The sequence below is a fragment of the Crocodylus siamensis genome, chromosome 3 (genome assembly GCF_052110815.1).
Source record: "Crocodylus siamensis isolate JL-2025a chromosome 3, ASM5211081v1, whole genome shotgun sequence".
Lineage (NCBI taxonomy): Eukaryota > Metazoa > Chordata > Crocodylia > Crocodylidae > Crocodylus > Crocodylus siamensis.
Genome location: NC_143397.1, coordinates 112,264,725 through 112,282,036, shown reverse-complemented (window position 1 = coordinate 112,282,036; position 17,312 = coordinate 112,264,725). Strand labels below are relative to the sequence as shown.

Sequence of the window (17,312 nt, the reverse complement as noted above, 5' to 3'; positions counted from 1 at the left end):
CAAGGGTTCAGAGGCAAAATATTCCTGCGTGAGCCCTGGGACCTGGGCACCCAAGTCCCCAGCCTATGTCACTGCACCTCTAACACCCAGTCACAAAGCACCCCACAACATAAATGTAGACCCCCTGACACTGAGCCCAGGAGAACCCTTACACTTGGGCACAGCCCCATAGATCCTGACCATGGGACCTGCGCACCCAACCAGGGACCCCCCCCCCCCAAGGCTCTGCACTCAAGCACAGTCCCACAGCCCTGCATTTGCACACCCAGCCAGGGACCCTCATCCTCGTGCTCAGTCAGCCCCACAGGTCATGACCTTGGCACCTACACATCACATCTTGGAGGCCAGAGCCAGGCTCCCTGCCACCCAGATCCCACCATAGACCACCCCACTCTTTCCTGAGCAAAAGCCACTATAGGCGACTTGTTGCTGGTGGGACTGGGGGTGGGGGGGTGGGAGGGATGGGTCCAGAACATCAGGACTGGGCTTGCATAGAAGTGATCCTGTGATTTCCATGGCTCAGCTACTGCTGGTAGGTATTCAGGCCACGTGCACCTGGGGTGCTGTAAAAATTTTTTGGCCCACAACTATAGGGTCCAGTAGTACTAGGGCCAGAGGAGGGGGGTATGCCGAGCAACCAAGCTGGGGCAAGCAGGCAGATGCCCCTGGAAACTTGAGGAGGAGGTGGGGTGTGGCCAGCTGCTTTGATATTGCAGGTAGAGGTCACTGGAAGTTTCCAGACTTGGGTGTGGGACATTTCTAGCATCACAGGGGTGTCTACTGGAAGCCCCTGGAAAGTTCAAAATCAGGAGGGTGGCCTGGCTGGTGGAGCCCCAGTCACTCTGGGACAGGGGACACATTCAGCTTCAGTAAGGAGTAGTGCCATGTGCCAAGATTCACACCTACATGCACCCACTGCTCTTTCCATCCATCCACCCACCCCCTTACAGCTGGACCCTAATGCACCTCATGGGCACAGCCATGGACCATGGAAGAACTTGTCCTGTCCTCCTCCACTACCCAACCCCAGTCACACCCAGCTGGGATTACAGGGAGATGAGGGATCTCATCACTATCTGGGGCAAGTAGGAGACCCAGCACTAGCTCTACTAAGGGCACCACAACAGGTATGTGTTCAAGCAAATTGCCCAACAGATGCAAGCATGTTAGTGCACCAGTTGTTCACTAGATGGCACTAAGGGATTGTTAAAGCATAATTAACCCAGAGAGAACTTGGAATACTTCTTGCATACACACAGTTCACTTAACTAAAATCTGACTTTATTAATACAACAAATGTTATCTTGGAAGTTTCTATATATGTATGTAAAAAAACCAAAAACAACAACAACAACCCCCCTCCCCCCCCCCAAAAAAAACAAAAAAACAAAACTTAGTACAATGGTCTCACCCAATCCTAGAATATGTTTACTCCACTTCGGGGTCTGATGGCCAGTCAACAATCCTGAAAGTAGAGGGTGGCCGACAGGTAGTCTTTATGGCTGGCACAATCCAGACAGCTGTTGTTTGCTGGATAGATTATGACACACGCTTACCTTTTTTTTTTGCCTCCTTTTATCCTTTTCTTCAACTTAAATCTTCTGATGACTCTGTTTCTGGGTATCATTGATTGGTTTCCCTGTGGTCATCATCTTGCTCATATTTTATCCAGTCAGCACATTCCTTTGTTCCCAACAGACCCATCACAAGCACACCTCTTAATTTGGTCTTTTTTTGGTGTCTTAATTTGGGCACTGTCCACTAGTCCCCTCTTACCACTTTTCATTAACATATTTAATCATTTCATCCCTCTGATTCAGCTGGTTAGTGCCAAGTTCAGTTAATTTGAGCTGGTAACAAGGCTAACGCTGTGTTATGTTAGAAGGACTTTTCACAGTGATAAGAAAGGAAAGACAATATATAACAATATATAAGCAAGCTCACAGCTAGAAGCTGACTGTCACGTCTTGAGTAGACACGGTGAGTATGACTTTGCCCCCGAGGTTGGGGTCCTCCCAAACTCACCTGCTATGACCTTGATGGTATATAGAAAGAGAGGGGGTTCAGTGGTGTTTTTCTTCCCCTTTAGTCACAGAGATGGAGATACTTACAGGTATGCTGCGGTGTTCCACAGGGCTCCGCTTCCCCTACACCCCGTCCACTCGCCAGCTGCTCGGGTATCCTGGTCTTCGTCCTGATGATATATCAACCCCCTTGACAAACCAGGCAGTATATTCTAAATACTCGACCTGGTACCCAGATAAAGATTCTGTCCAGAGCTCTGACCCCTAGCCTTCAGGCCTTCACCACTGGTGTCAGATGTCTTGGACAAGAGTAGCTCCTGCTTAAATCTCCTACTCTAACAAGTTCAGAGCCACAACAGGGACTGAGTGCAGTTCTAGGCCAAGATGAAATGGATGAAGATCCAGTACAAGCATGTGCATGACACCAACAAAAGTCTAGGGCCAGAAGGCACGGTATTCCCTTCTATAAGGAGATTTCCTGCTTCCTTGCTATAGACAACACCATCACCACCCCACATACCTATAGTACCACTGGGGGGCAGGAGGAATCACTGGCAGGGGTTCCCACTGGCAGAAGAGTTGCAGGAAGGCCCCAGGAGGACAGGAAAACTAGGTGCCCATGAGGAAGTCCCCAGGGCCCATAGTGCACAAGGTCTGCTGACAGCACCCAAGCAGTATGCCATGTTAGAACTGTTCCCTGGGTCGTAACAAGATCTGGGGCCAATTGTACACATGACAGGGGTGGAGTCCCCTAAATTGAAATGATGGGTTTTTAATTGAGATGACTAAAAACCCACCATATCAATTTAGGGGCTTCCATCACTGTTACAATGAGGGCCCCAATCCTTGTTTTTTCTTTTTGTGGAGTCTATTCGTGTCTCCAGCAGTGGGGGTGAGCTGTCGGCAGGCTGAGTGGCCCCTGAGCTCCAGGGAGCTCTGGTCCATCCTTCCATGGTGATGGAACCCCCAGGGCTGCCCAGCTTGGGCAGCACCCACCGGATTCATCTCTTCCCTGAGCTCATGCACTGTAAGCCCACCAAGCACTGCTCTCCACATGTGGAAGGAAGGACCAGGGTCCCCTGCAGCTCTGCCCACTGGCAGCTTGCCCTCCCCCCCCACAGGAGACACGGGCAGGCTCCAAAGGAGGGGACAGATGGGGGAAAGGATGGGGGGGCAGCTTCTGCCTTCAGCCTACCTCTCCCATGTCAGGGTGGTGGAGAAAGGGTGAGCTGTCAAAAGGCTGCAATGTTACAAATAGCTACGTTGCAAACTAAGTTACATGTAGATGTGGTTTAGTTTGTAAAGTAATAAACTCATTTAAGTTGTAAAAGAAAAAACAACCCACATGTACAGCATGTGCAAAAATGGCTAATTTTTGTCATGTGTACAAGCACTCTGGGAGTGAAGTTGCATCAGCAGCTCAACCTAAGCTTCTTTGACATCTTCTTTGGCACTGTTGAGTGCTGTAAGCATGGTGCATAGGAGCAGCAGGAAAGCTCCAACACCATGAAGTTGCGACCCAGGACCTGAAGGCCAAATCTATGCCCTCCATCTTACAGGAGTACCCCTGCCCCCACCCTGGCCTTGACCTCATGGACTGAAACTGAACATGCAGCCCCTAGGATATCATTCCCAAGACAATTACCTGGGGTGTTCTTCTCCCACTCCTCTGACACCTGCTTGTTGCGCCCCTTCCAGTTGTGCAGAGCACCCTCCAGCTCCCTGCCAGAGGAGCAGCCGCTCTTGCAGCATGATCCACAGCACCTATGGCCAGCCCTGCCCCCAGTTCTGCTGAAGGCTCAGGTACCAAATCAAGGATGCCATGCTACCCAGCTCTACATGACCATGACAGGGACCTAGGCACTGAAGAAAATGTGAAGAACCTGTGGGGAGGGGAGGAAGGATAGGCCATGCATACAGCCAGCAGGGCAGGAAGGTAGCAGCACAATGATGGCCTGCCAGCCTAAAGCTCTTTGTGCAAGCATGTCTCCAAAAGGCTGCCACCAGACACACCTGCTGGCCTCTCCCCAGCCCCTCAGAAACACATGGCATGAGAAAAATTCTCCTTTGCCAAACACCCGCTTCTCCCTCCCTCCCTCTCAGTCCAAAAAAGGCACAAATGTGATGGCAGGAGTCCTGCATGGGAACAGTTATCTCAGCTGATCCAGTCTTGCTGCCAGGGTGGCTCCCAGGTCATGCATCTGGAGAGGCTTGCAAATAGCACTCCAACACTTTCTTACACATCTAATCCAATCCCTAGGGAAAATCCATGGGTGCCAGGCAACTCTGAGTCTCACAGTGTACTGTACTAACCCCTCAAACACCCATTCCCCCCTTTCTCCAAACCCTGAAAGAGAAGCAATGCCCACCCCCTCCTGGTGTATTCAAAGCAGAAGAATGGTACTGGAAAGCTAAGGGCAGAGCACCACAGGACTCTTCTTAGGCAGCCAGGGTGTGAGGAACCACTCTCTGGTTCATGTCATGGGTTCAGCATCGCATCAAAAGTGTGCCAATTCTGAACTCATCTGTGGGTGTCAACTTATCATATAAGAGCCACAGGTAGCACATGAGCTGGACTTTCACATTGCATAGCAACCTGGGATTCCTTTGTGTGCCCTCAAAGCAGATGGCCCCCCTTCTGCTGTTAAACACCTCTTGGGGGACCATGTCCTCAGCAGGCTAGCATTTCCCTGGAAATAGTGGTAAATCACATCCCTCTGGGTCTGGCTTTAACCAGGCAAGTGTCAGCAGTAAAGTACCACTCCTGGATGAACACAATGCTGAAATGCCTCTCCTGTAAGGGAAGAATTGTGGGGGAGGGGGAGACAGGGGCGGGAGGGGGCAGTGCAAGAGCTCTGCTGTCATTCCCCAGAGTGGTCAGTTCCTGCCTGCCCCAGGGATGGTCTGAATCCCACAGGACCCTTAGTGCCTGGACCTTTTGAGGGAGTGGAGCAGGTGCTGGCCACAGTTTCTAGAGAAGGACACGGCCCCTCTCTCACCAGAAACCCATCCCAGTACTGCTTCAGGGCCTGCTGCCCACATGCAGCACAGCTAGGACCCTAGTTCCTGCTGTGCTGGGTGGAGAATTGGTGAGCAGCGGCCAATTTTAGGTGGGGTATGTGCCCGCCCGAGGCATCGCCTATGGTGGGGGGCTCGCTCTCTCCAGCATCCCCATGCCGTGCATGTACAGTGCGCCATGTCTGGTCTTTCCCAGGCTTTGCAGAAGACCTCCCCCTCATGTCGCAGATTTTGCAGAGGGCACATGGTGATGACAACATGTAGCACATCTTCCTCCTCCACCTTGAAGGCAGAGCTAAGAGTCCGCTGCTTTATGAGCCACAGCAGGATGGGGCACGCTGGGTCCCCAGTGATGACAGCAGGAACAATGATGGCATCAGGGATGAAACTGGGAACTCCTGGAGCATAGCACCCACTTTCCATCATCTGGGGGAGTGGGAAGTTACAGAAAACAGGGGTATTATTGGTGTTTTCCACTCAGCTGATGAAGATGTGGGTGAAGCAGCACTGGTGGTCAGTAACACCCTTCTTGATGATGGAGAAGTAACTATTGTGAATGATGAATGCTTGGGCTGTCCACAGCACCCACACAATTGGGAAAAGCCTATGTAGTAGAAGCCAATTACCACTTCCTGCAGGTTGATGAAGCAGATGAAGCAGTTGGGCAGGATGTTCTGGATCACATCTCCTGGACACCCCCTCTCGTTATGGATTTGCCCACACTGAACTGGTTGGTGATGTAGCAGAGACTGTTGGTGGTGGCCAACTTCATGACAGCAATGGCCACCCACTTCTCCAGAGTGAGGGGTGGCCGCATGCTGACTTTCTGTTGTGTGATGTGAGGGGTCACCTGGGCAATGATGTCCATGAAGGTGGCCCAGTACATGCAGGAAGTCTGGACTCATTGTTTGTTGGTCTAGGTATCCAAGACTACTTGCTTCCACCAGTCACTGTTGGTGGTATGGGCCCAGAACCAGTACTCACTGGCCAGGTGGTGCCAGAGCACTCCAATGTCCATGTTATCTTGCATGGCCTTGTCCTTGTCAGCCACATGGAAGTTGGGTGGCCCAGTCCAGGATGCTTGGTGGGTGCAGGATGTTGCAAGTCACCCTACACAAGAAAGCCAGCTGCTGGCTTGGGGGCAGGAAACCACATCCCATGGCAGCCAGCTTGTGCAGAATGGCCAGATGAGCATGTCTGATGTCCTGCAGTCTCCTTCACGTTGCACAGGGTGACAAGCAGGACACGCTGCAGCACCTGGGTAGTGCTTGGGCACAGGTGATAGGGTGCCATGGCAGGGTATGGGCAGGCCAGGATATGGTAGCATGTGCAATTCACAAGGGAGGGCACACATCCTGGGGGTCTTGTGGAAGCCTCAGGGTATGGGAGTAGGGGAAGGTCCACAGTGACATGAGGGGTTGGGGAGCGCTTGCCCATACCTAGAAGTCAATCGGGGTGGCCCTGGTACTTGACTGCATTCAGCTGTCTCCAGCAATCTAGGGAGTATGCAGGTCATGCTGGAAGGCCTGCAGGAGTGCTCCCCCATCTGCAGGCCTTGGCCAACACCGGATGCCTGCAAGCTTTTCCCCCCACCCCTCCTCCAAAAGAGGGACATGTATGCTGTTCACTCTGTATCTAAATGAGGTTACTTTGAGAAAACCACATAATAGATTGATTCCTCCTCAGGGTTTTTGAACATGTGTGTGTGTGTCCTAGAAGGTGTAATTTTTTAATTTTGCATAAAAATCAATGGCAAAAATTAAGTCATATTACAGACATATTTTACATCTGTGATACAGTAATGACTCTCTTCCTATCTGTGCCATGTAAAATCTTTCCAGAAAAAAGTCACCACTTAAACTTATGTCAGAAAGGATGTTTGAAAACATTGCACCAGACTTGAAAGCAAGATGGAGACATAGCCAGACTCTAGGTCTTTGAGATGCTAGATCAGGGTTTTCCAACTTCAAAGCAGCCAGGACCATATGGGGCACACCAGCAAGAGCCATACACCATAGTGGAAACAACCAGTGAGTGCCACAGGCCCCCTGGGCTGCCTGCCCACATGTAAGTGGGCATTCAACCACCCTTTACTCCCCATACTAGCCTGCAGATGGGCACTCCCCATGCCACTGCATCATGTGGGCAGGCACTCCTTCATATGGCACAGCATCACACCTCAACTTTAGCTCCCTCTGGTCTCCCCTATGGCACTGTACTGCACAAGCCCCTGGTAATGTAGGCTGTGCTGCACTATGCTACCCCATCCTTGGGATGGGGTTATGCAGCAAAAGCTGGGGGAGGGAGGTGAAGGCCTAAGACCCTAGATCCTGGGGCAGCCAGAGCAATAGGGGCAACAGCAGCTGCATGGGAGTATGTGTGTGTGTGGGGGGAGGGAGGGGGCCAAAGGAGAAGGGGGATGCATGTTAACCCTTCATGTGCTGCCAGTTATGTAGCAAGAAATCCCTTTTGCCTGCAACCCCTTCCCCCCTCCCATTTTCAGTGCATTTCTCTTTTCTCCTTCCACCTTTTCTTCCTTTCTCCTCTCCCTCTCTTCTTCTCTCCCTCCGTCATAAAACATACGTAATCAAATTGTATTTTAATAAGTATTTTATAAGACATGAACCAGGATATGAAATTGTATAGGTATTTTATAAGACATAAAATAGTATTTTTGATAGGTGCATTGTAAACACTGTATTTTGGTTACTCTGTATTTTTATATTTCATCTTTCCCTTTTGCCATGACATTTTATATTTTATGTTTTTAAACCTTAAGGAGTGCATTCCCTGTACAGTTGCACCCTGTAATATTATTAGAATATTATTATTCTGGACTTCAGCAAGGCCTTTGACACCGTCTCCCACCCCATCCTCATTAAAAAACTAGGCAACTGTGGCACTGATATCTACACAGTCAGATGGATTGCAGATTGGCTGAAGGGTCATACTCAGAGGGTGATGGTGGACGGGTCATATTCGACCTGGGGGGAAGTGGGCAGTGGAGTCCCCCAGGGCTCGATCCTTGGGCTCGCGCTGTTCAATTTCTTTATCAGCAATTTGGACGATGGGGTGAAAAGCAACCTGTTTAAATTTGCTGATGATACCGAAATTTGGGGTGAGATGAGCACACTAGTAGGAAGGGAAAGACTGTAGCAAGACCTGGACAGGTTACAGGGGTGGGCTAACAAAAACAGGATGCGTTTCAATATTGACAAGTGCAGGGTGCTGCACTTGGGCAGTAGTAACCAGAAGCACACTTATAACATGGGAAACTCCCTTGAGAGCATGGAGGCAGAAAGGGATCTTGGAGTCATCATTAACTCCAAGATGAACATGGGCCGACAATGTGAGGTCACAGTTGGCAGGGCTAACCAGACCTTGTCATGCATCCACAGGTGCATCTTTAGCAGGGCCGAGGAGGTGATCCTCCCCTTCTACGCGACACTGGTCAGGCCACAGCTGGAGTACTGTGTCCAGTTCTGTGCACACCACTTCAGGAGGGATGTGGACAACATGGAGAGGGTCTAGAGGAGGGCCACCCGCATGATCCGGGTACAACAGGGCAGACCCTACAATGAGAGACTGCGGGACCGGAACCTGTTCAGCCTTCACAAGCGAAGGCTGAGGGGGGACCTGGTGATGGTCTATAAACTCACTGGGGGGACCAGAAGGGTTTGGGAAAGACCTTGTTTCCCCTAGCACCCCCTGGCATAACAAGGAATAACGGCCACAAGTTGTTGGAGAGGAGGTTTAGATTAGACATCTGTAAGAACTACTTCACGGTCAGGGCAGCTAGGATCTGGAACCAACTTCCAAGGGAAGTAGTTCTGGCTCCTACCCTGGGGGTCTTTAAGAAGAGGCTTGATGCCTACCTGGATGGACTCATCTGAGCCCAGTTTTTCTCCCGCCCAGGCAGGGGGTCGGTCTTGAAGATCTACAAGGTCCCTTCCCACCCGACTTCCATGATTCTAGAACCATTGTTAAAGAGTGCACTTGGATTGTAATTTTAAGTGCTGGAATTGAATTGTTGCTTTTTCTCTGTAGTGGGGCTGGTTTCCTGAATGAATGGGAGCAAGTTGGAATAACAGAGTGACTGAGTAATAGGTGTAACCACCTGCAGTTAAAAGTTAACGAGTGGCAATGAACACCTCCAAGCTGCAGACTGACAGGAGGAAGGTATCAGTGTCAGCAGCGGGAACTCCTTTAACTCCACTGTCCATCCAACAAAGTCTCCAGTTTGAGTTAATCAATGCCAGGGACCAGTTCCTGAGACTGAATGCCACCTGATCGACTACTCCCAGAGCCCCTATTCATGCCCATGGTGAATTAGTCAACATTTCAGAGTAGACCGCTGAAACTGCACGTACCAGCAGGCAAGAGCCCTGATGACTGACAGCTGCCATCCAGGAGTGTCCCACAAGGGTCAGAGACTCCTAGATTGGGTAAGCCCAAGAACTGGGGGATCACTGAAGTCTACCAGACAGCGATAAAAGGCAGTGAAGTGTGACCCCCAGTGGTGCCCTTCTCATCTTCAACCTAATCAGGACCCGAGCTGTCCAACCAGAAGGACCAGCCGGCAACTCCCTTCTGGAGACTACACTCCCTTGGAGGAAACCTTGACTGGCATCGACAGCAGACTCCAACGCTCTGGAGAGGTATACCCAACACCAGTGCTCTGTTCCAGCTGCTACATGTGTGTATGTATTTAAAGAGACCAGCACCCCTCATAACCCTTGGATTTGTGGCTTTATTAAATTCTGCACTCAGTCTAATAACCTGGAATTTATGATGATCCTGAGAGTTGGTCATTTGTAGCCTACAGTTGAACCACCCTGCTCTGTATCATTGCTAAAATGAATCTTAATTTTAAAATGGCAACTTAGGTAGTACTGAAGTGATGCTGTAGCTGTGATGGTCCAGGAAACATGCAAGGCAGGGATTTTTGTGGGTAGTATCTTTTACTGGACCAATCACATGGTTTGGATAGATTCAGGCAAGCTTTTGAATACCACATGCCCAGAAGTTCATATAAGTTTGTTCCAACTATGTAGTTGGTTCACAAATATCACCCACAAAAATCCTTGCATCTCATAAATGGAATCTTAAACAAATTTCAGAGTGCTAACACATATACAAGCAGCTAAAATGTTAAATTGAAAAAAGATGAAAGAATATAGTATAGGATAAGGTAAAAACATAGCAGTGCTTCACGGTTTCAGGGTTAAAACTGGAATGGAAACTGGCTAATAGCAAGGTGATCAGTGAGGAAACTATGATACTTATTACAGAAGAGTATTTATAAACACATCCACTACAGTTTCTTGTCAGTGTTGTAAAATTCAGGCCTAAGAGGAACAATACTGCTACAAAAAAACCCCCAACTTTGTAGTACAACATGATACTCCAAAATACTCGGTTAAGCAATGTCTTGAAAGGAAAGTAAAACAAAATGAAGTCTTCTTTCATAATTACACTGCAGCACATTGAAAAAAAATACACAGATGCATCAAGAGCAGAACAGAAATTACTGATTATATTTGTCACAGGTATATATGTACTCTACATATAGATCTCTGGTACTCACAAATTATACTTAGATAACAAATTCTAGTCAGTGCAAAATGTACAATCAAACACAGGCATATTGCAAAAATATATACACGATTATTCAAAGAACATACTTTGAGGACAAACGGAATGTTTAAATATACAATAAAAGTCCACCTTTCATAAATTATTTTTTACAATTACAACATTTCAGGAACACTAATTCAGAGAAACAGATTACCACATAGTGGTTTGCAAGGAAGACTACCACAAACTAGTTATACCATTAAACCTTATTTTAAAATCAAGCCACTAGTAAACTTGTATGATGTACATTATTAGTTTGAGGCACGCAATGTAGTAATAGTATTCAACCACTTTAGTGGTGGTTATACTGAGTTATTAGGCAGATGCACACACAAAAAAGCACTATGCAACAGCTGAACTATTCAATGGCCAGTTTAGCTTTACTTGTTGGTAGAAGCTGGTTCAGTATGTTACAACATTCAAAAGAAATGATTGAAGGCATCTTTAAATATAACAAACAATGTTTTAGAAACCAGGTACTTGAAGAACTATTCCAGTGAAATTGGCTGCTTGAAATTGGCACATATATTCACATAGTTATTTGTGTTAATTAAGTATGCTCAGACTACAGTTAAGCACATCACAGATTTTATGGCACCCAAACTTTTTAGCAAATTCCATGGTATGTGCTGCTTTACTTTCAATTTTACAATTCCCTTCCCCAAGAAATTCATCCTGGTTACACTTGGACCAAGCAACATGGTTTAGAGACAAAAAGCAATTTCCAATTAAAAGATTTTTGGATAGTGTGCTTTCCAAAATTGCAAATTAACCAATTACCTCAGTGATGCAGACCCCACCTCCCACCCAAGGATTTGGTTTTATAGTAAGAAAGCTTCTATTTTCCAATAAACTATTTGTACTCAGTGCTCATTAATTTCTTAGGCACTACTTGTTACTCTGTTTAGACACTTTACAAGTACAGAGGAAAAGAGCAGCCATAGTATTTGTAGTCTTACTTGTGTGCATTTGGATCAACTGAAAGCTAGTTTTGGAAGCAACTGGTGCCCGATTGGCCCCTTAGACAAAACAAATCGGATCTAAACTGATTATGGAAATTTAATAACATCCACAATTGTTATATTTTTATGCCCAATCACAGGATTTTTAACCTTTCATCTGTAGGACTTTACTTGGTGAAGTTAAACCTCTACACAGGTGTTTATATTCTGAATTGCTACCAAATAAATTAAAAACACAGAGCAACTGAATGTAAATGAAGCCACACCTTCTGAGAATCAGTTTTCTTTCAATTAGCAAGAGAATGTTGCAAAACACAGAGGAATTAAGGGAGTGGAGTTATCACTTTCACTACCCTCATTAAAAAAATAGTTATCTCCTTTGGAATACCATTTTTAATAGCTATATACATTCTTTCAAAAGTTCAGAAAGACTTTTTCAACAACATAACAGTTTATAAAACCATCTTATAAATAATTTTTTTTTACCGAAAATAAACCCATTATTTAGGGAAAAATGTTAAATCCAACACTTGTATTAGTACAAAATCTCTTCTAAAAGTAGAAGAGCAGAAAAGTCAAAATCCACTCAGATCTTTCTGAAAGGTTGCACTTAGGTGCCTGAACCACAAGGGCAACTATTTCCTTAATTCCAGGTTGTTCAACACTGGCATAGTTGGGGGACCACACACGCCAAATGCTCTGCGGGCAGGCTCCAGGGATTCCCCTCCATCCACACACACACACACTCTGCAGGCAGGGCTGACAGTACACAGCTTCCTGGGATGTCCCGTTCTTCCCCTTCCCCCAAACACACACACTGCATTGTAGAGGCTGCACAGGTGGCATACATACCTCTGCCATGTGAGCTGCACAGGTAGAGTATGTTCCACCCCTGGACCACACCACGTGCTACATTGGTGGTACATGGCTCCCTGGCCCATTATACATGGACAGTACATGCAGCATGTGGGCCCCCTGGGACCTCCCCTGTTACATGGCAGTGGGAGAGGCAGCTGTATAGGCCCACAGGTCTCTTGTGGGTTGCATATAGACCCCAAGAGCTATCAGTTGGACAGCCCTGCCTTTATTTATGACCGAATCAGAAACAATGCTATCAAAACATGTGGCAGTGCATTATTTCTACTGATCAGGATGCTTACAGTCAAGAATCACCATTATGTAAACAATGACATTGTTGGCCTAACTGTACATTTAGAAGCAATGTTAACAATTTCTATTAAAACCACTACATTTTCTGTTCAATATCAGCAAAGTAATGATGTGGCTGGGTGCCTAGGGCACAGAGTGCAATCATGACTGCAGCAGACTTTTTTCCCACCCTTCCCTAAATCAGCACCCTAGTTATGCCACTGCTCAGTATAACTACATTGTCAGTCCAAGAGCATGCATCAAATTGGTCAGGTAAGTAAACACCTTTGACGCCTCATTACACCAAGTGCCAAATGAATAGCTGTCAACATTAAACAAATTTAAAATGAATCTTATGGACTATAAAATGAGTCTAACAAACTCATTCATAAAATACCAGCCAATTTAAGTGTTTAAAGTTTACATGAACTTTCAGTCAGATATAAATATGCATTTCAACAAGTTATTCATTTCCTCTCCTTTTCCCTGGCAGAGCAGTTAAAGAAAAATATAAATTAAGTGGAAGCTCTCGAGTATCACAATCAAAAAAAATCTTGAAAACTTTAAACTGCATTCTATAGACCCGTTTTATTTTTAAACTGAAAGTGCTTCTGTAAGTCTTTTCCTTATTGACAAATACTAAAAAGGAAAATTTGCCCGATACTAAACAAAAATATGTGCAAAATACATGTAAAAATAATGGTAAGGCAATCTGGAATCTAATCTTGCCAGTATGAATTTAAGCTAGTTAATAACTGAAAGACTTTTCAACTTTAGATCTGTTAAGAGGATTTAAGGGGAAATGAAGAGATGGTTGCAGCCCAACTGCTGAACCATTTTTCCAATTAGATATAATAATTAACACTGGCACTAACAAGCACCACTGTTACCAGGTTCAGCAGAAGGGGTAGGGAGACAAAGGAAGCATGAAGACATTCCCTGCAAAAGATGGGAAGAGGCACATTTACGATGTAGCAGTGGGAAAGTTACCTGTATTATAGACCAAAAGGAATTATATTGTCAAGTGTCAAACTGCATTTATCGAAAACCACTCAATTCAATTATAAAGAAAACTGGAAATATATATAACGTATATGGCAGGCACTAGAGTAACAAAAGGTACATTTTAAAGCAGCCATGCTGCATGCTGTACTAAATAGCAAGTCTTAAACAGTTATATAAGTGTTACCACAGTTGGTTTTTTCTAGTTTTTTTCCAAATTGGGGTTTGTTTATTTATTTATTTATTTATTTATAACTATGACTATATTTATATAGCAGAGAGATGGGCTACTAGGTAAAGAGCAAACATGTATAAACGCTTGGGAATTAATAGCATCTGGACTAAGTATATAATCTACTCGTTCAAGAAACATCATTATATAAGTTTGTAGAGAGAGTTGCATTTTAATGTGCAAGCATCCATTTTAGTTCATTCTTTGTTTAGGGTTTAGTTCATTATTGTCAGAGTCTTGCATCAGTTTTAGTTCCAGGACATTATTTCCCCCCCCCCCACACACACACACTTTTTTTTTTTTTTAATTTTATGTTAGCAGTTGTGGTCCATTCTAACAGCCAAAACTTGATGGAAGTTTACCAACTAAAATTAGCTTTACAGAGATAAAGCCAACACATGGTGGCACTGAATTCTTAGATTACTGTTCTTCAATTTTGTAACTAGTACTCCTGGCTAAAAATTTCAGGTCACTATAGACCCTTGCAGTTTGTATTGTGAGTTATCCTGACAGTGTAACTGAGGGACCCGCTAGGAGGGACTTGCTGCACATCACCCAATGGCAGAACATGTTTTCATGAGTGAGTGATGTAAGCCAACTGTTTTCACCCCGCTAAAAATCACAAAGTCTTATTGTGAAAAAAAATTCAATAAAGCCATCTTATATAATGCTGTTTTGACAAAACGATTCACAGCAATCCACCAATATCAATGTAGTAAAATTACCATCAGTTGTAAATGCTATATTAAGCCAGACATACGTTACAGCCATAAAAGACATTTTTTGACATCATGGCTAAAACTCTGATAATACTTGCAGATCAGGTCAGTGGCCATTTTAAATGTATAACATTTTACATATTCCAGCATCAAGTGCACCACTTCAAATCCCACCACTTGCACCACCTCAACCTCCCCAGTGCGTCCACCTGGGAGTGAAGCTAAGAAAAGGGGATGTTTGGGGTCAGTGTGGCTGGGATATTCCAGTTGAGATAACAGTACTTTTTTCTGCCTTTTCTCCATCCTTCCAAAAGCCAATCCATTTTACCAACCTGCAGACAAGAGCAGTTCTTGGGAATGCTACTTTCTCTACTTTCTAGACACAATCTCAGGAATCTGAAGTAACCTGGTAAAAAAAATAAATTCTACCAACACTGTGCCCAAATTGCCACAGATAGTCTTAGTAAAGGTGCACACCACAAAACAGCTCAGTCAATTTAGTTACTATTTCAGTTTAATGCCTGCCTATCACTAAGTATTTCAGTGAGATGACAGTCACTCCCCAAATTACTAGTGAATTTTCTATGTTTTTTTGGAGCTACTTTGAAAGTAGTCATAACTTATTTCAAAAAAGGATACGAGTTTGAAACTACAAAAGTATAGACATGCAAGGAGTAATGAGTCAACAAAAGTAATGTGGTCAGTAGTGGAAAAAAAAAGACAGACTCCAAAAAGTGTCTTTTGTCTATGAATGTTACTGAGGTAATTTTGATCCCACTGACTTGAGCTGTTAAATTTCAGCAGTGTTCTCTCTCATTTTAAGAAGTCTTTGACAGGACAGTCTGGAAGAAGTGAAATCATTCTGAAACGGTTAAAGATGGTTTGGCCCTTCACCACCAATCACACTGTCTAACAAAAATGTGCAGATAAACCATCTTAAATCATTTTGACTCATGCATTTAAGCAGATTTTCTCTGCTCTGTACATGGGGCATTTTTTGTAGGGACCACTAATGGTATACTTCAAATGTGAATAACTTATAATGGTAAAGTAGCAGCAACTCTGACTTATCTGGCTTAACTCAAGGAGATGATAGTATCTTATCATTTTTTTGTTTGGAGACAGTGATTTATCTATGGAAACATTTTTTAAAAGGCTGAAATCTTCTTAAAAAATAATGAATTTTTGCAAAAGTAATTAGGAAGATCTCAATCTGTGATTATCAGCTACACACACTCCAAAAATTGGGCAATAGGTCATGGAAAAGTTACCAAAGGCAAACATAGTGGTACATAAATTAGATGCATTTTACCCATGTACCTTAGAGCTAGGAGGGAGAGAGAGAGACAGACAGACAGACAGAGCAGAACACATTACTTTCAACACACAATAAACTGGTGGTTTCATAAAGCAACCTTACTTTACCACTCCTCTGAACATACTTTTCCAGGATAGGTTCATGTTCCCTGCAGCAGGCAAACAGTATTTGCTCTATAAAAATCTTCTCAGCTTAGCGTCCCTCTTCTGTGATTGACACACTATCAGTTCTTGCCTCTCTCATGCTTCCAACTTTTTTCTGCTTCTGCTTGGATTTTTTCAACATATGGACCTTTAAAAAGAGTTTGGAGAAAGCTTAAGACATTTAGCAATAAAAGCAAATGATCACAACTGTGCACTTTGAATGTACTATAAAGTCACACTAACCTTTTTTCAAACCTCCTATATTTAACAACACAGAGTGTGGACAGAAGTACAGGTATTTTGCTATAGAACTTATACTGGTAGGCCCACACACCAATGTAAATGACACCAGAAACAGGCAAGAAGCAAGGATTTTTTTTTATTTTGGTGACATCATTTATTTGGACCAACTGCATATACATCTCTTCCAACTATGAAGTTGGGCCAATAAAAGATTATCACAAAAGACTGCCTCTTTCCTATTTCCTGAATCATCACAGCTACAACACTCCAGCTTTACTAGGATCAGGAACAGATAGGCAGCTGCTCTAGTTATTATTACAGTATATCATCACTAACTGGGAAGGCAGCAATTAATAACATTTGAACTTAGCAAATGGCTACCCCATGGTGAAGGAGGCAGAAGAAAACTCAACAGGTTTAAATCAACAGTACTAGAATTTTATCTTTGATCTTTTTGAAAGTAACATTCCTTCAGATTAGGTAACGTTATCTTGTTTAAACGCAGGTGTAAATGTTTTGTGTGGCTAAGTAGTCTTCTGCTGTTTAGCTGTGATGGTCTGGAGAATAAACAAACAGCAAGATATCTGAGAACGTTTACTGGACCAGTTTTTGGTAATTTTTGTTGGAACAATTATGTAGTTGGGAGATGCACTAGATAAGCTTCCAGGTACAAAAACAGTGCATGTAATATATTTTCTGTTCAGTGACCTTAAATTATAGAATATGGAAGGAAAGATTTTGGGGGATTTTTTTTTTTTTGTGCAAGTGAGGCACAATCTGGACAACTGGTTCCCCCTAAAAAGTATATTGATTTGGACACGTGGAACGCTTGGAATATCATAGGATTTCCAAGATTTTTGGTAGT

The 17,312-nt window shown here is 44.6% G+C and overlaps 1 protein-coding gene across 4 annotated transcripts in view; it reads right to left on the bottom strand.

The window, feature by feature from the left end:
- DGKQ (diacylglycerol kinase theta) overlaps positions 1 to 17,312 on the bottom strand; it is a 205,709-nt gene that overhangs the window by 42,940 nt on the left and 145,457 nt on the right. For 2 of the 4 annotated variants that reach the window (XM_090039011.1, XM_090039012.1), the window contains exon 23: positions 10,417 to 16,352. In XM_090039011.1, coding sequence (XP_089895137.1) covers positions 16,254 to 16,352 — 99 coding nt within the window. In that variant the 3' untranslated portion in view covers positions 10,417 to 16,253. Of the gene's footprint in view, positions 1 to 10,416; positions 16,353 to 17,312 lie in introns of those variants that run through there. The other 2 variants (XR_016441302.1, XR_016441301.1) reach the window with 2 other exon arrangements.